Source organism: Bos taurus, chromosome 7 (assembly GCF_002263795.3).
Source record: "Bos taurus isolate L1 Dominette 01449 registration number 42190680 breed Hereford chromosome 7, ARS-UCD2.0, whole genome shotgun sequence".
Classification (NCBI taxonomy): Eukaryota; Metazoa; Chordata; class Mammalia; order Artiodactyla; family Bovidae; genus Bos; species Bos taurus.
This window is the reverse complement of record NC_037334.1, coordinates 19,795,983-19,819,838: the sequence shown is the minus strand read 5'-3', so window position 1 is coordinate 19,819,838 and position 23,856 is coordinate 19,795,983. Positions and strand designations below refer to the sequence as shown.

The 23,856-nt window shown below is 51.1% G+C and overlaps 2 protein-coding genes across 3 annotated transcripts; both read left to right on the top strand.

Moving 5' to 3' along the window:
- Nucleotides 1-202: 202 nt before the first annotated feature.
- Nucleotides 203-5,623, top strand: EBI3 (Epstein-Barr virus induced 3). The gene is given in 5 exon segments (NM_001100365.2): nt 203-301; nt 918-1,053; nt 2,508-2,686; nt 4,181-4,338; nt 5,101-5,623. Coding segments are annotated over 5 exon segments (699 nt in total). The 5' UTR covers nt 203-228; the 3' UTR covers nt 5,254-5,623.
- Nucleotides 5,624-7,822: 2,199 nt separating this feature from the next.
- On the top strand, nt 7,823-23,416 carry YJU2 (YJU2 splicing factor homolog). Of its 2 annotated transcripts, none has more exons than XM_005208943.5 (8): nt 7,823-7,921; nt 10,151-10,251; nt 11,632-11,776; nt 13,902-14,036; nt 14,683-14,864; nt 16,008-16,128; nt 19,897-20,041; nt 21,251-23,416. In XM_005208943.5, exons 1-8 carry the CDS (start codon nt 7,898-7,900, stop codon nt 21,361-21,363), a joined length of 966 nt encoding a protein of 321 aa, XP_005209000.1. In that variant the 5' UTR covers nt 7,823-7,897; the 3' UTR covers nt 21,364-23,416. The 2 variants fall into 2 exon arrangements, with proteins under 2 accessions (XP_005209000.1, NP_001069159.1); NM_001075691.1 differs by having other exon boundaries at nt 7,837-7,921; nt 19,900-20,041; nt 21,251-21,836.
- Nucleotides 23,417-23,856: the final 440 nt, after the last annotated feature.

Genomic DNA, 23,856 nt, shown 5'->3' with positions numbered 1-23,856 from the left:
CTCTGCCCCCACTTTCGGGGCCTTCCGCACCAGAAACTGGGGGTGGCCGGAGAAGGGACTGGGGGCTCCTCCTCCAGGGCCCCAGGAACTGGGCGGTGAGTCAGACAGGGAAGGGGAAGTAGGGGGCCTCCAAAGGGGGCTGGGCTTTCCCCTGGGTGGGACCCGAGTCCCCTGCCTCCCTGAGGGTGCTCCTGGTCCCAGCCCCTGAGAGCAGAGCCTGCCGGAGCCATGGCCCTGAGACTCGTCCTGGCTTTTGCCGTCAGCCTCTGGCTGGGCTGCTCATTCTGTCGCGAGAGAGAAGGTATGTGTGGACCCCAGGGGTTGGAGGGAGTCCTGGCAGAGAGACACTGTCTGAGGACTGGATTGGTATGCCGCCATGGAATATTCTGGGTGGGCTGAGAGCCCACATGCCTTCTGTATGCCCACTTGCGGGAGAGAGTTACCATCCCATTGCATAGATGGGGGAAACTGAGGCACAAAGAGGCAAGACCTACCCCAAGGGGACCAGGAAGCGGCAGCCACAGCCTGGAGGGAGGGAGGCTGGGAGAGAGAGACATTTTAACTGTATTCATTCACTTCATGTGATTCAAAACAAAACTATCACAAAGAGGGAGTTTAGGAAAGCATCTCTCTCCCACCAGAAGTCCCTACCACCCCCAGGTCCCCTCTGTGACTCCTTCAACCTCAGTTTTCCCATCTGGAAAATGGGCTAATAGTTCCTGCCTTGGCAGGTTGTATCAAGGGATGGGAGATGATGTGAATGCCTTTCATTCATGTACTCATTCATTCTACAAACCTTTATTAGGCACCTGCTGTGTGCCCAGCACTGACTGGTAGCAAGATGGGGGCTGGTGAGCCACAGCAAGGCTTTGACAGTTCCAGTGGATGAGAAGCTCACACTCTCCCTCTCTCTCCAGGCCACCCAGTAGCTTCCTCCCAGCCCAGGGTGCGGTGCCAGGCCTCCAGGTACCCGGTCGCCGTGGACTGCTCCTGGACCCTGCCGCCCACTCCTCCGAACTCCACCAGGCCGACATCATTCATTGCCACCTACAGGTCAGACAGCCTGGAGGGCTTCATGGGGACTAAAACTGGGCTGACCCCTAGGATCAGGGTAGCTGAACACTTAGCGAGAACCTGAAACACTCAAAATTCTAGAGCAGCACCAACCCTTAGAAATATACTCCCTAGAATACATATTGTCAGCCATGTATGGAGGGTAAAATTTCCTAGAAGCCCTATTTGAAAAATTTAAAAACAAAATGGTGATACTGGTTTTAGTATTTTATTTAAATAATATTCAAATATTCCAAAGATGTAGCATTTAATATGATTGAATATAATGTGCTTTAACATGCTTATATAGAGTTCATATATTTAAATTTATACTAATATGCACATTCAGTCACTCAGTCATATCTGAGTTTTTGCAACCCCATGGACTGTAGCCTGCCAGGCTCCTGTGTCCATGGGATTTTCCAGCCAAGAATAATGGAGTGGGTTGCCATTTCCTTCTCCATTTATACTAAAAATTTATACTAGAAATTGATTTATTATCATGAATAGGATTGCTCAAAGTATTGTTTCAACATGTCATCAAAACTTTAAAAATTAATGAGATACTGTACATTCAGTCCTGTTATACTAAGTCATGGAAATTCCATTGATGCTTTATGTATATATATCACATTTCAATTCAGATGCTAAATGTTCACTGGAAAATATTGATCTCTAATTAGATTTTATAACATTTGTGTTTGGGAAAGTAGATTCATACACCTGAGTTGTTCTGAGAAACTTTCTCAAGCTTTCTGATAACTAGAAACTTCATGTAGATTAGAAAGAAAGCAGAAAGTGTTAGTCACTCAGTTGTAGCCGACTCTTTGTGACCCCAGGAACTGCAGCCCTCCAAGCTCCTCTATCCATGGCATTTCCCAGGCAAGAAAACTGGAGTGGGTTATCATTTCCTTCTCCAGGAGGTCCTCCCTACCCAGCAGTAAAACACAGGTCTCCTGCATAGTAGGCAGATTCTTTATCATCCGAGCCACCAGGAAACACTCAGGTAGATTAGATAAAATAGAAGCCCCACTCGGTTGCACTGGCTGCACTTCGCATCCACACTGCAGAGGCAGAACGTTTTGGACGCTGTGGAAGGTTCTGTGGGTGGTGTTGAACTCCAGTCTCTAGAGTCTGAAATCTAAGGGTGCCAGAACTCAAGAGAATTGGAATCATTATTCCAGACTCCAGAATCTGTGAACCATAGACCTGGGAATGTTGGCATTCTAAGGCTGGAATGTTGACAATCTAGAAAGCTTTACAGCCTAGACCCTAGCACCTTCCAGTGGGGTATTCCCTCCGACCCTGGGTCACCCAAGTTCTGTGATGTTGGGTTGAGGGACCGCCTAGGATCACACAGCCAAGACCGGGACCTACTGTCCTCACGTGGGATCAGGGCACAGGTGGGCCAGCAGGAAGTGGTAGGATCCTCACAGCACCCCTTCTATGTACAGGCTTGGCGTGGCAGCTCATGGGGAAAGCTGGCCCTGCCTCCAGCAGACACCGGAAGCCACCAGCTGTGTCATCCCCGACGTCCAGATGTTCTCCATGGTGCCCTATGTGCTCAACATCACAGCTGTCCACCCCGGCGGTGTCAGCAGCAGCTTCGTGCCCTTTGTCCCAGAGCACATCAGTGAGTAGGGGTCGAGGTGGGGGTGTGGAGGGCCCCCCACCTTCCTCCTACTCCTCCCCCACAACAGGCTCACCTCCCTCCTGTCAGGATGAGATCCTGTCTATCCATACGGATTCGGTGGGATCCACTTTCACAGTTGACCAAGAATCAGCCCACTTCTCCCCCCTCCGGAGCCCCTGCTTGGTCCAGCCTTCATCATCGCCCACCTGGACCGCGCGGCCGATCTCGGTCCTTCCCTCGCTCCTGCCCTCACATCCATCTGTGCTTCCTGAGGCAGCCACGAGAGGGCACCTGTGAGCACTACAGTCAGGTCCCATCGTTGCACTGCTCACAGCCCTCCAGGGCTCCCACCTTCCTGCGGGTGAAAGCCCGAGTCCTTCTCATGGCCCACAGTGCCCTGCACGGCCTTCCCCATCCCCTCCCTGTCCTTCCCTCCTCCCCCTCTCCCCTTTGCTCACTCTGCTCCAGCCACACGGGCCTCCTCACTGTTCCTCCAGCATGTCAGGCACAGTCCTGCCCCAGGGCTCTTGCACATGCTGTGCCCTCTGTGTAGACGGCTCTTCCTCCCTAGATCTGCATTTACTCCCTCACCTCCTATAGGTCTCAACTCAGATGTCATCTCCTCAGTGAATCCTCCCCTGAGCACTTTTTTTTTTTAATTGCAAACCATCACACATTGTTAGTGGTTGCTAGAAAACAGTCTGGCAGACCCTCAAAGATTTAAAGATAAATTACTGAGTAATCCAGAAATTTCAGTCCTTAGGTATATATCTAAAAGATATGAAAGCACAAAAACTTGTACGTGAATGTTCATAGCAGCATTATCCGTAAAGCAGAAGCAACACAAATGCTCATTAACTGATGAATGGATTCTCAAAATGTGTCCATCTACACCCTGGAATATTATTCAGCCATAAAAAGCAAAGAAGCCCAGACACTCACTACCATGTGGACGGACCCTGAGAACACGATGCTCAGTGAGAGAAGCAGACACGGAAGGACACACAGGTGTGATTCCACTGATGGGAAACGTGCAGAGCAGGCCGATCCAGAGACACAGGGAGTGGGTTCCTGGTTGTCAGGGTCTAGGGAGTGAGGAATGGAGGGTGACTGCTAATATGGACAGAGTTTCTTTGAGGGGTGATGGAATGTTCTGGGTTAAACAGTGGTGATGGTCACACAACACTCTGAATATATGAAAACGACAACCGTACACTTTAAAAGAGTGAGTTCTCTGGTGTGTAAATTGTGTCTCAAAGAATATTGCAGCCCACTCCCCTCCCTGCACTCCTGAACTCTCTTCCTTCCCCTTTATGACCTTCAGATTTGCCTCTTGTCTGTTGTCTTCTGCCTGAAGGGACTGGGCTCCAAGAGGACAGGGCTACTGTGTCCCAATGTCCAGAACATCGCCGTGCACTCAATAATATTTATCATTTGGTTGAATGAATGAATGAATGTCCCCTCTGCTGACCCTGCCTCCTGCTTGTCCATCAGTCAAACCGGATCCTCCAGAAGGCGTGTGCCTGAGCCCCCTCCCTGGGCAGCGGCTGTGGGTGCAATGGGAGCCCCCCCGGACCTGGCCCTTCCCAGAGATCTTCTCCCTCAAGTACCGGATCCGCTACAAGCGTCATGGGGCTGCTCGCTTCCGTCAGGTGAGGACGAGGGTGGTGGTTCTTGGATAGAGGGAAGAGGATGTGTAAATGTGCACTGGGGTCTTGGTCACAGCTTAGGGTGCTGGTGTGTGACATAAAGGCAGCCCAGGGACTTCCCTGGTGATCCAGTCGCTAAGACTCTGAGCTCTCAATGCAGGGGGCCCAGGGTTCAATCCCTGGTCAGGGAACTAGATCCCACATGCTGCAATTAAGAGTTTGCATGCTCTAACTAAGATTCAGCACAGCCAAAATAAATAAATATTTCTTTGAAAAGGCAGCCCAACAGTTCCACTCCTGAGCATCCACCTGAAAAAATTAAAAACAGGATCTTGAACAAATACTTGTACATGAATGTTCACAGCAGCATTACTCACAATGGCATAAGGAGGAGACAATGTCAGGGCCCTCAACAGATGATGGGTCCACAATGTGTGGTCCGTCCCCTCATGGGAACATTACTCAGCTGTGAACAGGAGTGAGTGATGGAGAAAGGGATTAGTGGGGGTGTGCACACAGGGTGGGTTGGTTTGTATATGAAAAGCATGCTCCTGGTTGACCAAGAACTGCCTGACCCTGGAGGGGTAGTCTTTCTCTGCTCAGCAAGATGTTGAAGGTGGCCAAAGGCGTGCAGGGGGCCGCAGAGGGCATGCTGCTTCGAATGGACATCGGTGCCTGAGTCCCAGGGCAACAGCCTGGGGGGGGACAGAAGGCTTGATCAGAGTATCCTCATTCCCACTGACCCAGCCTTGCTTCTGCTCTCAGGTGGGGCCAATTGAAGCCACATCCTTCACCCTCAAGGCTGTGAGGCCTCAAGCCAAGTACTGCATCCAGGTGGCCGCTCAGGACCTCACCGACTACGGGGAATGGAGTGCCTGGAGTCTCCCTGCTGCTGCCTCCATGACCCTGGGCAAGTAGCAGGGGCTCCCCACACCCCTGAAGAGGGGCCATGCCCTTGACATCCACCTAAGGGTGAATGGGACCTATCCAGCCTGGGTTCTCCACTGTCTGCTGGGCAATCTTGGACAAGTGACTTTGCCTCTCTGAGCCTCAGTTTGTCAATCTGTGAAATGGGAATGTGTTCCCTCCTGCCTTTGACAGAGTGCAATGCTTTGAGAACTGTGAATATGAGATTTTTTAATTAATTAGAAAGGATCATGGGAGGGAGGTTCAGGATTGGGAACACGTGTACACTCGTGGCGGATTCATGTTGATCTATGGCAAAACCAATACAATATTGTAAAGTACTTAGCCTCTAATTAAATAAATTTAAATTAAAAAAAAAAAAGGAAAGGATCAGTGTCACTGGAATTGGGACTCTTCCTTCCTTCAACAGATCCACATGAGCCCCAGGGAGGAGAAACAGATCAGGACACACACACACTGAGTCCCCACTCCCACACGTGGGATCAGGGCGGGACCAGAGGAAGAAACGGGGCTGGGGGAGGCAGAGTAGGGGTGATGTGGGTGCTGCCTGGGATGGAATGATGGGACCTGTTGAGTTCAGCAGTTTGCTTCACGCACCTACTCAAAAGCTGCCCAGAGAGACTTCCCTGGTGGTCCAGTGGTTAAGAATCTGCCTTGCAATGCAGCGGGGACATGGGTTCCATCCCTGGTGAGAACTAAGATCCCACATGCCTCAGAGCAACTAAACCCAAGTGCTGCAACTACTGAGCCCATGCACCACAATTAGAGAATTCCTGCACCACAAGGAAAGATCCCACATGATGCAGCAAATATCCCTCATGGCACAATTAAGACCTGATGCAGCCAAATAGATACATTTTTTTAAAAAGCTGCCCAGATGTGAGCCGTACTGGAGGTGGACATAAGTTTATCTGGGATGATTTATCTGAGGAGGGGGCCACACAGCCAGGCTCTGAAGGCTTTTTCTCAGTCCAGGAACTTCTCTGTACATTTCACTCAAGGCTCTTAATTCAAAGGTTACCTCCTCCAAGAAGCCTTCCTAACCACCTCAGCTATGGCAAAGACTAAAGACCCCTCCCCCAAAGATATCCATGTCCTTACTCCCAGAACCTTTGAATATGGTACCTTACATGGCAAAAAGGGCTTTGCAGCTGTGATTAATTTAACAGAATTGAGGATCCTTAACGTTTGAGGATCTTTCACTGAGTTAATGAAAATGAAGTAGAGTTATACTGGATTATCCAGGGGGCTGCAAGGATGACCGCAAGTGTCCTTATTGATGGGAAGCAGGAAGGTCAGAGGGAGACAGAGAAGGTGATGTGACAGTGGTGGCAGAGATCAGAGTGATGCAAGACCACCAGCCATGGAATTCTGGCAGCATCTGGAAGCTGGAAAAGACAAGGAAATGGATTCTCTTCTGGAGCCTGCAGAAGGAACCAGCCCTGCCTCCCATTCCAGACTTCTCATCTCCAAAACTCTAATAAATGTTTTGAAGTAATGAGCTTAAGGACTTCCCTGGTGGTAAAGTGGATAGAAATCGCCTGCCGATACAGGAGACACAGTTTTGACACCCTGGTCTTGGAAGATCCCACATGCTGCGGGGCAACTAAACCCAAGCACCACAACTACTGAGCCTGTGCTCTAGAGCCTTGGAGCCGCAACTACTGAAGCCCATGGACCAGAGAGCCCATGCTCCGCAACAAGAGAAGCCATGCAATGAGAAGCCCTCGCACCACAACTAGAGAAAGCCAGCACAGCTATGAAGACCCAGCACAAACAAAAAATAATTTAAAAAATTGAGCCTGTGGTACTTTGTTACAGCAGTTATAGGACACTCATACATCTCAAGCAGCCCCTTCTCATAACTTACCATATGTCACCCTGTTTTATTGTCTTTGGGTCACTGACCAGGACCCGAATGGGTTTTTTTGTGTGTTTATTGCCAGTCAGTCCCACCAGACAGTGATCTCCATGAGGACAGAAATCTTGTTCTGCGATGTGCCCCAAAGACTGAGTACATCTTTGACACAGAACAAACATGTGTAAAAGGAAAGGAGGAAGTGCGAGAAGGAACGTCCTCTTTAGAAGGACAACTCAGAGGCAAACCATGGAGTGGACATCTGGGAGCCAGTGCATGTAGCGGGAGGTAGATCTGAAGCCTGGTCTTTGAGTCTCTACCGGTGATTCAAGATAAACTTGGGTGGGGCCCGTGAGAACTGTCCCAGTCCCCAAGTGAGCGCTAGGGACACAGGAACGACGTGTAGGGTCTACAGGGTAAGCGCTCAACACTGAGTTCTTTATTTGTTGAATAAAAGAACTATAGGGGATGTCGCTGCCAGCAGCCACGTCCCCTGACGACCTCTAGGGGGCGAAGCTCCTCAGAACTTCAAATCCAGAACGACCCCGGAACCTTTGTGGCACATTGATGAGGTTGCCACTGGGGAGGGAAGACAGATGGACTCGAATGCTGAGAGGCGGGGATCAGAACCAATGAAAAAGGCAAGGCATGTACACTGCAGTCAATGATAGCGGCTGAAGGAGGTGACGGAAGCGGAAATACAAAGAGTCGGGGAAGTTCGATAAGCACCAAGCATAGTCAGTACTCTTGTGCGCGTGAAAACAGTAGGAGGCGAAGATGTCGGAGCGAAAAGTTTTAAACGTAAGTGTTCGGCGACTAGGGTTTTCGACCTGGGGTGAGACGTCTCGGAGCTCGGGTCGAGGGGGGCTACGTATACCCTATTAGAACCTTTGTCTTCTTCTCCAACGGCCTTCCGTTGGGCGGGGCTCTCTAGACTCCTCCCAATCACTTTCAGTGGAGGGTGGGCCTTCGCTAAGCCTCGAGGCTGGAGTGTACCCAGTCACCTGTGTGGGCGGAGCTTAGGCTATTTACCCAGTCACTTCTGATTGGATTTTTAAGGGGATTATCCTATAGGTCTCTTGAGGGCGGAGGTTCCTTAGCTCTGTGTTCTTCGCGTTTACACCCTCGTCTTCAGGAGGCATTCCTCTGTTAAGTCCCGCCCCGCTTGGGGTTCTAGCCCAGCGTGTTCCTTGGAGGGATTAGGCTTTGCTAACCTCTCTTGCTCTGCTGGAAGGGGATCCTTCCAATTGCATCAACTAATCCCAGTTCTGTTGGGGAAGACTGGGAGTCTTGGGGTGTGGAGCTGGTTTCGGGAAGGCAGGGTTCAGCTTCTGGAGAAGAGCGCTCCGGAATTCTGAGTCCCTGTTTCGCACTCTCCAGGAAGGAGTGTGCTCCCGGGAAGGGGGTTGAGCTCCCCAGCCTGGGAGTGTGTAAGCCCAGGATGTCAGGACGAAGTAGAGAACAGACCTCCAGACTGATGGCTCGGAGCCCAGGTTTTCGAGGTCAGGTTGATGCCCCTTACTGTGATTCAGTGCTCTAATGTTTTAAACACCTATATTTGGACTCCAGCCCCAGCCAGCCCCAGTGCAATGTGTTGGACTTCGTGTCCAAGAAGGTCCTTCCATCCTGAGGATCCAACTGAGAGGCCAGTTGTTTCCATAACTTACTGGTAGATACTTCTGTCCCAGACACTGCTTGAAGTGTCATATTCATCAAATCTTCTCAGGTGGACAGGTTATGCCATCTTTATTAGATGAGGAAACTGAGACCCAGAGAGGTTATGTGATAGCCAGAGAGTAGAGTAGTCAAACTCAAGATACTCCCTCCCGCAGCTCTGCAACTCTGATCACTATACCACAGTTTCCTGAGTCATGTCCCTGGTTCTGAATCCTGGCTCTGCTCTTCACCTTGTGTGATCCTGAGTAGCTGAAACCACCAGAACTCAGCTTCCTCCTCTGTGAAATGGGCACATTTCTTTCTCTATTTAATAGAGTCTTTGCAAAAATTCCGTGAGTCCGCGGACATCAAACTCTCTGTGTAGTACCTGGGGCTCCCCTGCTCGCTCAGCAGTAAAGAATTCCCCTGCCATGCAGGAGATGCTGATTTGATCCCTGAGTGGGCAAGATCCCCTGGAGAAGGAAATGGCAACCCACTCCAGTATTCTTGCCTGGGAAATCCTACAGACAGAGTAACCTTTTGGGCTACGGTCCATGGGGTCACAAAGAACCGGACCAGACTGAGCAACTAAACAACAATGTAGTGCCTGGCACGTAGGAAGTGTTCAGAACGCAACGTGCTTTATTTTTGGATTATCATATGTAGTTCTTTTTTCCATAATCCAAGCTCTCCTTCCCTACATCTCCCATCTCAGGCTCCTATGCAGAAAGAGTTAATACTGCAGGCCTGAGGCTGCTGCCCTAGATAGAAAGGCCGGCTTGCAATGCTGGACTTTGGCTGGCTTCTGGGAACTTGAATTTCAGGATGCTTCTCACAGTTCACAGAAAAGAATGGCTCCCTGTGCTTAAACTGTTTGTATAAACAGTGTGATTTGTGCTGAGCATCTGCTCCTCTCCCAGAGCCTGGAATCGTGTGGGCAGATGTGCCTGTACGACTGGGCAGATGTGCCTGTACGACTGGGCAGATGTGCCTGTACGACCAGCCGCTAGTGAAAACCCTGGGTGCTGTGTCCCCCTGAGCTCCCCTGGGAGACATTTCACATGTGTTGTCACAATATATCACTGGGGGAACTGACTTCATCAGGAGAAAACCCTGGGAGCTTGTACCTGGTCTCCTGGGCCCTGCCTCATGCACCTTGTTGCCTTTGCTGGTTTTCCTCTGTGTCCTTTTGCTATTGATGAATAGCAGCCATGAGTACAAGTGTGTGAGCCTCCTAGGAGTTCTCTCATCAACACACTGAACCTGGGGGTGGTATTAGGGACCCAGACACAGCTCCCCAGAGGCCCTTCCCTCTGCCTCTGGCCTCCCTTGCACCTGAAAGCAGCTCCCCTGACACTACCTTCCTCCCCACAGAAATACTACCCCCCTGACTTTGACCCATCGAAGATTCCCAAGCTCAAGCTGCCCAAAGATCGGCAGTATGTGGTGCGGCTGATGGCCCCCTTCAACATGAGGTGAGTGACCCCTCAGGGCCCCTGCACTGGTCATGGTGGACAGACCCCATGCCCGGCATCCACAGAGAGCAGCCTGTCCCCAGACCTCAGACCAGGTCACCAGTCCTGGCTCAGACATGAGCCCAGTAAGCGGGTGACCTGTCTTTCCTGCCGTTGAGGATCAATCTTCCTGACTGCTCAGAGCTCCCACCCGGTGCCTGAGAGCTCAGTCTTGGTAGTAGAAGCTTGAGTGTGAGACGGAGTCCTGTACACACATTCATTTCCTCCAGCAGCCCTGTCTGTTCCTGCCTCAGGACCTTTGCACAGGCTGTTCCCTCTGCCTGGCATACACTTCCCTCTGCTCTCACATGGCCAGCTCTTTTCCACCTTCCAAGGCTTGGCTTAAATTTCATCCCCTCAGAAGAACCCTCCTGATCCCCCACCCAAACCCGTCTATGCTTCCCGCCTCTGCCACTAGTCCCCAGACCTCATCCTTTGTACTGTCTTGTAAATTACCATACCTCACCAATTCCCAGCCCCACAGTTCTTCTCATCTTTGCACATCTGAAATGAAGTGGTAACCAAAGCCACCTTTGTTAGTGAAGTTCAGCACGTGTTTACACATTACTGATCTGCTTGTCTTCTCTTTCTCCTTCATGCATTTGTTTTTATTCGGCAGTCATTTATTGGGTACTGCTGAATGCCAGGGACACTGGGGGGATCAAGATTGACCCCAAGAGTCCTAGTCTGGTGAGGAGTAGAGATAATAAACAAGTGCTCTGGCACATTCATGCAAAGCGTTTGTGGGACACACAGATTGTCACAAGACAGTGACTGGATGGTGGTGGGGAAGGTTGGAGAGGGCTTTGCTGGGTGATTAGGGAAATATCAGAACAAATACCAGTGGAACTAGAATCTAAGGGTTGGAGGATGTCACAGGCTATGGGAATTGCAATGGTGAAGGCCCATAGGTGGGACCGAGCTGGGGTGTTTGTAGGAACAGCCAGGAGGCCAGCACACTGGGCCTGGGGAGCACAGGGGCTAAGCAGGAGGGGCTGAGGGAGGTCAGAGTGCCAGAGCTCTGCCTCGCTTCGTGTGGTATCCCCCCGAGGGAATCCTCCCTTTGGAGGTCAGGATGCCCCATGAACACCAGTCTGGCTTCTGGGAGTGGGCGACAGGCAAGTCTCACCTAGCTTTGGTCGTCTGGGTGCTTTCCAAGAAGACAGGCAGATACTAGTGAGAAGAATATGCTGGCTAAGGGGAAGCCTTACCTACTTCTTGGTAGGGAGGGAGCTCCCTGTCCCCGGAGGTATGCAAGTGGTTATCTGCCAGAATGCTCAAGGGTCCCACCGGCAAGAACCACGGCACCGAGGTGACTTGAGTCCCTGTCCCTCCACACAGATGTAAGACATGTGGAGAATACATCTACAAGGGCAAGAAGTTCAATGCTCGCAAAGAAACAGTGCAGAATGAGTCCTACCTGGGCCTGCCCATCTTCCGCTTCTACATCAAGTGCACGCGCTGCCTGGCAGAGATCACCTTCAAGGTAAGCAGCCACCCAGCCCGGTCCCTCCTCCACTGGGAGGTCACCACTCCTGTCCCCTCCCTCCAGGGAAATCCCATTTCACCTTCTCCCCAGGAAACAGCAGAAGTTCAAGGAGCAGTTAACAGGAGTGTTATTTATAAAGGCAGAAAACCAAGAAGCAACCTAGACGTATAGTGACGAGGTTTGATGGACAGGCTAGTGCACATTGGAAATTTTCATGGCTAATAGCAGTCATATTTTTACTTTCATTGTCATCCTAAGGGTGGTATTAAGAACTTGAGGGACTTCCCTGGTGGTCCAGTGGCTAAAACTCCGAGCTTCCAATGCAGAGGGCCTGGATTCCATCCCTGGTCAGGGAACTAGATCCCATATGCTGCAACTAAGAGTTTGCGTGCTACAACTAAAGGGTTAAAAAAAAAAGAATTTGGAAAAGAGACGAAGAAAACTTAGTTTTTTCTCCTCGTACTTCTGTGCTGTTTGAGTATTTTTTTGCCAAAAGACTTTTTTCTTCCGTTAAAACATTTGATTTTATTAAAATAACCAAAAATACATTATGTTTTAATTGTTTATTATTTAAACACAGTTTTATGAGATATGACTTATATGCCATATAAATCATTGTTTTAAAATGTATAATTCAGTGGGTTTTAGTATGTTCCTAATGTGCTAAATTGCGTTCTCTAATTCCAGGACATTCTCATCACCCCCACATTAACCTCCATCCCGTCCCCCAGCTCCTGGCAATCACGAATACACTCTGTGTCTCTGGTTTGTCTGTCTGGACATTTCACATCAAGGAATCACACACTGTGTGGCCCTTTGTTCAAGAATATTGTAGCAAGTATCAGTGCCTCTCTCCTCTTTAAAGCTGAGCAGTATTCCACTGTGTGGCTGGATCACATTTCATTTGTCTGCTCATTAGCTAATAGAGAGTTAGGTTGTCTCCAGAAAAAACGTTTTCTTTACCTACGTGGTGAAGTATGTATATATTTAGATATTAATGAATACACATTAGTTTTTTAAAGTTTAGAAAAGCTGTGGCAGAATGTTATAAATTGGCTTTTCTAATGAAGAATTTCAACTGATGAAATAACTAGGATTACATATGTATGTTTGTGTGTCTGTGAGCATGTGGTAAAAACAGAACTCCAGCAGGTAGACACTGGAAAATTGGTTGACGACTCTTCTTTGCCCAGCCAGTCACCAGGCATAGAAACGCTTATAACAGTTTCCTGTATGGGTTTCAAAAAAATGTGCTCTGGATACACGTGCACACAAGGATCACTCTCCTCCTTGGTCTCTTTTAAACAGTAAATATCTTATTTTGGAGTAGTTTCGGATTCATAGAGAGGTTGCAGAGATAGCAGAGAGTTCCCATCTGCCCCTCACCGTCTTCCCCTCCTGTTAACATCTTCCATTTCCACTTTGTATCTGCCACAATAAGAAACCAACACTGAATTGTTAGATTGTTACTTTTAACCAAATTCCAGACATGACACAGATTCAATTTTTCCACTAATGTTACCTTTCTGTTCCAGAGTCTCATCCAGGATACCATGTTATATATTGCTTCTCTGTTTTATAAACACAAATAGGACCATGCTTTATACGTAGTCGATGTGTAATTTATAATCAGAGGAAGGTCAAGTGCACATGTGTGCACATACATACAGAAGGGATTTGTGCAGTGACTTCCCTGGTGGATCATGGTTAAGAGTCTGCACTTCTCACTGCATAGAGCATGGGTTCGTTCCTTGGTCAGGGAATAAAGATCCTGCATGTGATGCCGTGTGGGGAAAACATTAAAAAAAAAAAAAGATTTGTGCAGAGACCTAGAAACTTATTTGCAAACATGTGGAGGGTGAAGGTCAGCAGAGGGACAGTGGGCAGGTGGAGAAGTATCTGAAAATCCATGCTAGGGAGTTCAGCGATTCTGTGAAAGGGGCAGGAGCACTGGAAAGAAAGAACTGTGCTCGCCAAAGCAATAAGACAGGAAAAAGAAAGAATCAGTGTTAAGAGGCCTGAAACAGGGAAAGAAGGTGTTGCAGGCTGCTAGCCACTGTTCAGCAGAAGCTTTTAATGCTCAGAGACGTAGGAGCTGACGTCTGCCCGTCCTTCCTCCCAGACAGACCCTGAAAACACAGACTACACCATGGAGCATGGAGCCACGAGGAACTTCCAGGCTGAGAAGCTCCTGGAGGAGGAGGAGAAGAGGGTGCAGAAGGAGCGGGAGGACGAGGAGCTGAACAACCCCATGAAGGTGAGTCAGGCACCGCCTGTGTGCGTGTGTGTGTATGTGCCTGCCTGTGTGTGGGTGCCGATGGAGTCGATTCCCCTTCCTGCTTAACCTTCCAGGCAGGGTGTTGGGGTGGGGAGAATGGTCAGTAGAATTCTAAGATGTCCCCAAGACCCCCGCCTCCTAGTCACACGTGCTGTGTAGTCCCAGGGCTGCGTATACAAGGATCTTACTCCCATGATCAAGTTAAGATTAAACTATGGCCCAGACGACCTCACGAAAGAGGGATTGCCCAGAATGGGCCTGACCTATCACCTGAGTCCCTTAACCTGGGTCTAGAGTCCGAGACTGAGGGAGTCATTTTTTTTTTTTTTAACTTATATTATTTTTACTTAGTGACGGAGCCAGGCTGGAAGTCCAGGCCACCTGGTTCCAGTACTGACTAGCCACATGGTCTCAGGCGATCTCGTCCCCTTCCCCAAGCCTCAGTGTTCTGAGCCATGAAGTGGGTGCAGCCAAGGGACCAGGCGCTGTGCATCCAGGGCCCGGGGTTGGGGGTTCCTTCCCTTGCCCATGGTGATGCCCTAAGGTCAGGCAGGCCATGCGGGGTGGCAGAGGGGGTTGAGTCGCAGCGCCCTTAGCCCCATGTCCGTGCCCTGGTCCCCACCAGGTGCTGGAGAACAGAACTAAGGACTCCAAGCTGGAGATGGAGGTCCTGGAGAACCTGCAGGAGCTCAAAGACCTGAACCAGCGGCAGGCCCACGTGGACTTCGAGGCCATGCTGCGGCAGCACCGCCTGTCAGAGGAGGAGCGGCAGAGGCAGGAGCAGGAGGAGGACGAGCGGGAGACGGCGTGAGTGGGACACGGGCCAGAGGAGGCCGGGGTTGCCCACCCGCCTCGCAGCCTGTGCAGTGCCCTTCCCTCTGCGTGGAGTCCCCCTTCCCGATCTTTGCATGGCTCTCATCTCGGGGAGGCCTTCCCCATATCCCGCTCCCCATCTTGTTTTCTCTCTTGTGGCATCTGTGTCAAGGTCCCCAGGACCACCCCCAGGTTCAGTGGTTAATTAGAATGAAAAGTTACAGGGAAAAATCAACAGCAGGAAAAGGCAAGGGGCAGGGTTGGGGGATTGGGCACAAAATTTCAGAGTCTTCTGCCTGTCATGAGATGGGCTTAATTCCCCCAAAATGAGACGTGATGGCGTGAATGAGGCGTGGTCCCAGGGGAGGCCTAGCCTGGGGTTCTCACTGGGGGCCAGTCACGCAGGCACCTGCCCAGCTTGGCCGAGCCCCCAGACTCCAGGAGGAGAGTGCACCCCTTGTTTGCCCAGATAGTGTTGGGGCAGGGAGCCTCCCATCAGTAGCGGGAGCCCCAGGGTCCAGGTCCAGTTGCCCCCGAGGGCTGGCCTGGCAAGCCAGCCTTTCTCAGCCTTTCTGTCCATGCTTCTGCTGGGCACCTCCCACCTTCTGGAACCATCTTGCTGATTCACCCCTTTCCTGATGTCTTCTGTCCTTCCTCACCTAAAATCTGAACAGGGACTCAGTTTGGCTTCTGCATGCAGGGCCTGGAAGGGGGTTGGGCACAGAGTAGGTGGACAGCCAGTGCTGTTGGGTTGGCAGGTCAGTGAGACCGGGATTAACAGTGAGAGGAGTCTGCGCTCACTGAGCCCGTTTTGGATATGGGCATTGTTCTGAGTTTGAGTTTGGACCCACCATTGTGGTCGAGGGAACTGGGGTATGAGGAGCTGTACACAGCCCTGACTGAGGTCCCCCAGTTGGGGTTCAAATCGAGACAGGCTGGTTCCAGCCTCTGAGTGCTTAACCACCCCACTGGGTTCAGTGGACAAAGAACTTTTTTTTTTTTAAGATATTTGTGCACCCCATCCCCCACTCAGTGAGGCTAGGAAAGGAAAACCAGGTGCCTCATTGTGGGGCGGAGGGTCCTGGTCACTGTTCCCCCAAAAAAGCATGTCCCCAAGTTCCACGTTCCTTCCTGCAGGGCGCTAGTGGAGGAATCAAGGAAAAGAAGACTCCTTGAAGACTCTGACTCAGAGGAGGACACCAGCCCCACCCAGCCCCAGCCAGCCCTCCGGCCCAACCCCACTGCCATCCTGGATGAGGTGAGTGGGGCCACCCGCATTCCCACGTGCTCTCAGGTGAAGCAGGGACAGGGCAAGCCAGGGCTTGGCTTACCTTTGTCTTGAAGGGCCACAGACAGCCCAAGCCAGAGTGCTCAACACCATTGTTGTAGCACTAAACAGCCATGGATCGTGTACGAATAAGTAGGCATGGCCATGTGCCAGTAAAACTTTGTTTACAAAAACAGGTTGCAGCCCTCCAGGACTGTAAGGTTTTCTTTTTATTTCTATTATTTTTTTATTGGAGTATGATTCCTGTACAGTGTTGTGTTAACTTCTGCTGCACAACAGCGTGAATCAGCTGTATATGTACATGTATCCCCTCCCTCCCATCCCACCCCTCACACAGCACCAGGATGAGCTCCCTGTGTTACATAGCAGCTTCCCACTAGCTATCCATTTTACATGTGGTGGTGTATATACATCAGTGCCTCTCTCCCAACTCGACCCACTCTCTCCTTTGCCTTGTGCCCACAAGTCCGTTCTCTATGTCTGCCAGTCTGTTCCTGCCCTGTAAATCCAGGGCTGTAGTTTTCCACCCCTTCTCCAGCTGCAGAAACAAGGAGACTCGCTGGATTTAGAGACCTCAGGCACATGTTGATTTCTCAGGCACTTAACAGTCCTGAGCTGGACTCCCGGGCAGCCCTGTTCCATGCAGTCGTTTCAGGGATCCAAGGCTCCTCGTTTCTCCTAGTTCTGCCCTGTCCTGGAGCATGGCTGCCAGCTCTGTGGTCACAGCTGGCTCAGAGCACCCTGGGGTTCTGGCTGTGGGAAGGCGAAGGGGGTGTGGAGGAGCACCCGCCAGTGCCTGGAGGCCCAGGTTCAAATGCCCCCCACACCCACTCCCCTGGAATGTGGAGTCCCAGTGGCTGGACATAGTCATGTGGCCACCTTGAACTGCAAGGGAGGCTGGGAGCTGCCCGTGCTATTATTAGCAGGAAGAAGGGAAAAAGAGGGTTGCGGGGGTTGGGGATAGGGGGTTGTCTAGCATTTTTCACCACAGCTGTCTTATCCAAGGTGATTGAGGCCACTCTGGTTAATCGAAGGAGGGGCTTAAAATGGGAAATGGTAAATAATGCAGAGACCCCAGAAACTTTATTATAACTCAAAGCATGTTCCCGGTCTGTATTAGTTAAATACTAGTCCAGCCACTGGACAGGACCCAAAGTAACAGCAGTCACAACTGCATGGAGGTTACTTTTCTATCAAATAACAGTTGTACATGGCCATGCTGAACAGGGAAGTTGGACCCTGTTGTCCGGGGCATCCTCCACCTCAATGTCTTGCCATCCCCTTTGAGGATGATGCCCTGAGCTGGCCAGTGGGAAGGGCTGGGGACAGGGAGGACATTAAGGATAACAGTACCTTTGGTTGAGCAGATCCTTCTGCTCACACCCCATTGGTCAGAACTGAACCACCGGCCCACATCCTGTTGCAAAGGGGTCTGGGAAACGTAGTCTTTCACAGGGGCAGCCATGTTCAAGCCATGAATCCTGAAGAGGATGGGTTTGGGGGTCATGCACTCTCACTTGTCAACCTTTTGATGTAGAACCAAGATATTTTCTTTGAGGCTGCATCCCCTGATCAGAGTTCTCTCTCTGTCTTTCTTGCGTAATACACCCTCAGAATTCACCTAAAATTTCTTGTTTGTTTATTTCTTTCAAGTGGAATAAGAGATTGAAAGTTCTTTCAAAGCAATATGGCCTTGTATGATTTTTCCCCCCAGTCTTTTCTTTTAAGTCTATTTTATTACTTTATTTTGGCAGCACTACACAGCATGTGGGATCTTAGTTCCCCCACCAGGGATTGAACCTGTGCCCCCTGCAGTGGAAACATGAAGTCCTAACCACTGGTCCACCAGGGCATTCCCTCCCCCTAGTCTTGTGTTGTTGCTGCTGTTTATTTATTTATTTTTGGCCCCCGTGGGTCTTTAGTGCTGCAAGTGGGCTTCGTCTAGTTGTGGCCAGTGGGGTGTACTCTAGTTTCAGTGCAAGGTCTTCTCATTACTGTGGCTTCTCTTCTTTTGGAGCACAGGCCGGAGGACGCATGAGCTAAGTAGTTGTGGTGCGCAGGCTTAGTTGTCCCTTGAGATGTGAGATATTCCCATACCTGGGGTCGAATCTGTGTTCTCTGCATTGGCAGGCAGATCTTGACCCCTGGACCATCAGGGAAGTCCTCCCCCTGATGACCCAGTGGTTAAGCTAGGTTGCTATAGTCTTGGATAACTATTAAGTCTTTTCTGGTTATCTTGCTTGTAGGTAATTTGATAGTGGACTTTTTTGTTTTGTTATGCATTACACAGATTTCACCGTAACTTTACTGAAGAATCTATCTTTCCACCCCTCTGTCCCCTGGGTTTCATTTAATGGGAACCCGTGATGGTGTTTGACAAAAGGTAAAGGAAAGAAATTAATTCCAGCAGTCAGTTCAGTGGTGCCAGATGAGCAAGCTTCGGCTGGGACTGCTGGTCTCTCTGTTACCCTAGTGGACAGCACCTGTCCTGGTCAGCACACAGGGGGAATGCAGTGTGACCACTGTGTCCTCCTCCTCCCCCTGCCCCCACCTCAGCTGTGCCAGCCCCCTCAGATGGGCCAGGCTCAGTCCACATCACGATCTCGCTTGCAGACTTCTCTGTGTCTGACTTCAGCACCAGGTTCCTCCCCAGACCACCTGATCGACAGCAGCTGTCCCCTTCCCCCACCCCCACACTGTCACATCACCCTGACTTCTTTCTTTCCCATCACTGATTAGGACGATGGTGTCTGGGGACTTCCTTGGAAGTCCAGTGGTTAAGACTCCATGCTCCCAGGGCAGGGGGCATGTTTTCAGTCCCTGGTCAGGAAGCTAAATCCCACATGCTGCACAGCCAAAAAAACAAAGATGATGGTGGTTGTCCTGACCATCTACTTGCTCGTCCACCCTCTCTCCTCCCCAGATGGTGAGCTCTGTGAAGGCATCCCCCTGCCGTCGTGCTCCCCCTGCACCCAAACCCCAATAGGGCCTCTTGCTTCTAGTGGTTTCCAGTTCCTGTATTTAAACATCAAACATAAAAGGGGTCCTTTCTGATAAGACTGAAGAGCTGGATGTGGACTGAGCCCCCTTCTGCCTCTCCCTAACTAGTTCCTCCCCCTCACTAGGCACCAGGGAGGTGCCTGCATCCCCCTTCATTCCCTCAAACATGTTGATTGAGCACCTGCTACAGACAAGATCGGGTATGTTCAGGGTGGTATGGCTGTAGACTGAGCTCCTGTTACAGACTCAGCAGTGAACAGGCAGGACCCTGCAGCGGCTGGGGAGGCTGCTAATAAAGCAGTGGAGGCACTGTGGACACAGACGTGCAGCTTTCACTCGAGCTGGAACTGAGAGGAGAGGCGTCTCGGGGTTGCCGATACTTGAGATGGGTACTGAAGAATGAGTAGTTCACCAAGTGATCTCAAAACAAAGCAGGTGTTCCAGGTGGAGGGAACATTGTGGGTACAGATGTGGAGATGAGCAACCTCGGTGTATGTGATTTAGGAAGTGTAAGGGTAGGGTGTAAGGGATAGAAAATTGGCAGAGGCCTTGAGTACCAAGCTTAGGGCAATGGGAAGCCACAGAGGAGTTTAGAGCAGGAGGGAAAGGGCTAGTCACACCACAGGGAGTGGAGCTGGTAAAGATCCTGGCTCAGCTGGGGACTGAGAGCAGGGAGGCCAGAGGAGGGACAGATTGGAGACAAATCACCCAGTCACATCCCGCATCCGTCACCCCCAGCAGACCCCGAAAGCCAAGAGGAAGGCAGAGAGCTGGGAGCGCAGCGTGGGTACCCTTGGCAGCAGGCCCCAGCTGTCGGGCCTGGTTGTGAAGAAAACAGGCCTGGACACCAGCATCCGGCGAGGAAGAGCCCCACCCCTCCCAGGTAGGTTCAGTCCCTTAGCTGCATGCAGTGCCTCAGGCAGCCACTGGGTGGTGCTGTTCTGTTGAGAGGGGCGGCAGGGTGAGGTGTGTCCCCAACTAGGGTTGAGGCTAGAAGGGCTGTTTTAATTTTTTGTTTTAATTAAGAGGAGCAAGCTGTTGTTTAGTCGCTAAGTCGTGTCTGACTCTTTCACGACCCCATGGACGTAGCCCGACAGGCCCCTCTGTCCATGGATTTCCGAGGCAAGAATACTGAAGTGGGTTGCCATTTCCTTCTCCAGGGGATCTTCCTTACCCAGGTATCAAACCCACATCTCCTGCTTGGCAGGCAGATTTTTTTGCCACGGAGGCACCAGGGAAGCCCAAAAGGAGCAAGTGCTCGCTTTTAAAACCTCATTCAGAGGCCTGTAGAATAAATTGTCTGATCTCATGGCTGCCCATACCCCGGCTGCCCATACCCCATACATGGACAGTGGCCCCAGCCTCTCAGGTTGGGTCCTGCGCATCCACATCTTGGCTGTTGTGTCACCAATGCTGTGTGTGGCCCCCGGGCCCCAGGGAGGAGGAGAATTAGGGTGAGGTGGACCCTGTGAGGTGGAAAGAGCAGGACCCCCCATGCCTTCGTGTGCTTGTCCCGTGGCCTTGGTCCAGGGCCCTCACCCCTGCCCTGGGCCTGAGCTTCCTGTCCTGGAAGATGCTGGTGATAACAGGATCGGCCTCATGGGTCCTCAGAAAGTTTGGGGCCGGTTCTCTGAGATGCTCCCAAGTCAGGCACCTGCAGTAGATCCTGGCACCCAGCGAGCCTTACAGATGCGTGACCATGTTTATCAAAACAGTTACTACTCCATTTGTCAGATGAGGAGACTGAGGCCCAGAAAGGTGGAGCCACTTGCCCAGAACCATACAGCTGGGGTGAGTGGTGGAACCAAGGTCCACCCCTCTTCATCACCATGGTACTTGGCTTCACTTGGGACCTGGAGCATTTCTATTTTCTGCACCCCCAGCAGGGCGCCTGTGTCCACCCGGGTCCAATTTCAGAAGTGGAGCTGCTGGGTCAAGGGGTGTGTGGGTTTAAACTGTGATGGGTCTGCCAGATACTTTCCAGAAAGGCTGCACGCAAGCAGTTATGGCTGGTCCTGTTCTCTGGCCTCCCCCAGGCTCAGCCTGCCTGCACCTGTCCCAAGGTGACTACTAGCTCTTGCCTCTCCCCCAGGTGTAATGAAGAATGGTCAGGTAGCTGGCCCAGCGCCCCAGATGCCCGGCACGTCCTCCCTGAGCCAGCTGGGTGTGTATTCTGACAGTGAGGACAGCAGCGGCAGCAACTGAGGCCCCCCTGCCCTTCCCTGGTCAAGGTCACACAGCCAGCTGCAGCCACGGTCCAGGCCAGAGGCCTTGGAACCAAGCAGAATCACAGCTGGACAAGCGTGAACGCCCTCAGGCCGGCAGGGCGAGTGAGGACTTCAGCTGAGGGACTCAGTTTTCTTCCTGTCCCCCTGCCCTCTGGAGCTCAGGTCTCCAGGTCACACTGCAACATCCTGGAGCAGCTTCAAGGTCATCTCTGTGACAGTCCTGAGAGGCCAGCCATGCTTTAGGCACATGCTGGGCCCACCCATCACCCTGGCTGGGCTCCATCCCTTTCCACCACAGAACCATCTGGAACCAATGGAAAGAACCTGCTGATGGCCTGGGCACCTTCTCTCTGTCAGTGTCTGAGAAGGGGATGTCAGAAGCACACAGCCTAGCCAGTCCTGGACCCCTGCCTCTCAGAAACCACCAGCTAATAAATGCTCATTATTTCATAGGCTTAGTTTGGGGCTGATTTGTAGAAAGCTGATAAAGTCAGGAGACCAGCGAGTCTGACTGCAAACCTCCTGTTCTTTCAAGGTTGCTGGATTCCACCTCATAACCCCCTCTGACTGCAGCGTTTTCTAGTTGAAGGTCCTGTGCCCCCACCAGACACTTCCGCAGGCTGTGCATACAGTGTGCTCTGTCACTTCAGTCGTGTCCAACTCTTTGTGACTATGGACTGTAGGCCGCCAGGCTCCTCTGTCCATGGGATTCTCCAGGCAAGAATACTGGAGTGGGTTGCCATGCCCTCCTCCAGGGGATCTTCCTGACCCAGGGATTGAACCTGAGTCTCCTGTGGCTCCTGAGTTGCAGGCGGCTTCTTTACCACTAGAGCCACCTGGGAAGCCCCCTCACAATCTAATGAACCTCCATCTCCTCTCTCCTGCCCTTCCTGGGGTCGGTGACATCAGCCCTTCTCTCACACACACACATACATGCAGGCTTTCATTCAGCCTTTGAATAAAGAGGCTTTGTGGTTTGCAGTGTCAGAGTTTGTGGGGTGAGACCCCCCCCACCCCCCCGCCACATCGGGGATCTGCTTTCCTACAACAATTTCCCTGCTTGGGGATTGTAGAGAGAGGTGAACCAGGGTCCCGCTAGGGCTTCCAACGGGGGCTCAGGGGCTTCATATCAAGGCTCTGAGGCTGCAAAGATGGCCAGGGAGGCATGGTTCCCAAGCCCTGACAGTGGGGGTTGGGGCAGGCCCACCAGGCTGGCAGCTAGTAAGAACTGGTACCTCGTGCACCTCTGTTCCCAGTTCTGCGCTCAACAGCGTCGTGTTTATGGCCTAACGTTGGCCGCCTCAGGAGTGTTTACACCGTGGAAATCAGTAGAGGCTGCAGGAGCCGGTTGTGAAGCCCGGCCGGCACACCACTGCCCGTCTCCCCCAGCTCAGCATCCTGCTGTCAGTGCCTGAGATGTAGGCCTTTGAGAGGCTCTGGGTAAAACAAATCATCCAGGGACTTCTGCGGTGGTCCAGTGTTAGCACTCGGTACTTTCACTGCTGAGGGCCCGGGTTCAATCCCTGGTTGGGGAACGAAGATCCCATAAACTGCGCAGTGTGACCAAAATTTAAAAATAAAATAGAAAAAAATGAGTAAGTCATCTAGCTTAAGTAGTTGTGAAAAGACAGTGGGTTGGGAGCTCTCTGGCTCATTTTTTAAAATTTATTTATTTGGGTGCATCAGGTCTTAGTTGTGGTGTGTGAGCTTAGTTGCCCGGTGGCATGTGGGATCTTAGCTCCCCAACCAGGGATCAGACCCTCATACCCTACATTGGAAGGCAGATTCTTAACCACTGGACTACCAGGGAAATTCCTCATTTTGATTCTTTCAGACTTTGTGGAACTCCCATTGCTCTCAATTCACTGCAGTTTTTGCCATGTATGTGCACTGTCCGTTACTATTGTTTACTTAGTATTATTGTTAACCTAACTTTATCCTAAAACACAGGTCGCCAAACTACAATCCATAGGCTAAACCTGGCCTGTGGCCTGTCTTTGTAAATAAAGTTTTATTGGCACACCAACACACCTATTTGTGTGCATGTCACCTATGACTGCCTTTGCTCCCTGGTGGCAGAGGTGAGTGGTTAAGGCTGATTCTGTGACCTACAAAGTCAAAATAGGTACTCTCACATACCATAACAGGATAAACAAATGATACTAGAGGTGGTGCTAACCATGATGCAATCAAAGCAGGATAGGAAAGTTCTGATGGGGCTACCTTAGGAGTTATGTGTACTGCCGGTGGCTCCCTGTATTGGTTACCTAATGCTGTGTAACAAGTGATCCCCAAATTTAGCAGCTTAAACAACAGGAATCTGGGTGTGGTTTCACTGGGTTCTGGGCTTCAAAGTCCATCACAGATGCAGCTGAGATATTGGCCAGGGTTGGGGTTTCATCTGAAGGCCTGCCTGGGGAAGGATCCACTTCCAAGCTCACCCATGTGGTTGTTGGCAGAATTCACTTTT

What these genes read in the sequence shown, in the direction of transcription:
- YJU2 (XM_005208943.5), top strand. Translation starts at nt 7,898, where the DNA reads ATGTCGGAGCGAAAAGTTTTAAAC. An exon ending in CGGAGCGAAAAGTTTTAAAC is followed by an intron (nt 7,922 to 10,150) that starts GTAAGTGTTCGG and finishes TCCTCCCCACAG; the next exon opens with AAATACTACCCCCCTGACTT. An exon ending in GAGGACGAGCGGGAGACGGC is followed by an intron (nt 14,865 to 16,007) that starts GTGAGTGGGACA and finishes TCCTTCCTGCAG; the next exon opens with GGCGCTAGTGGAGGAATCAA.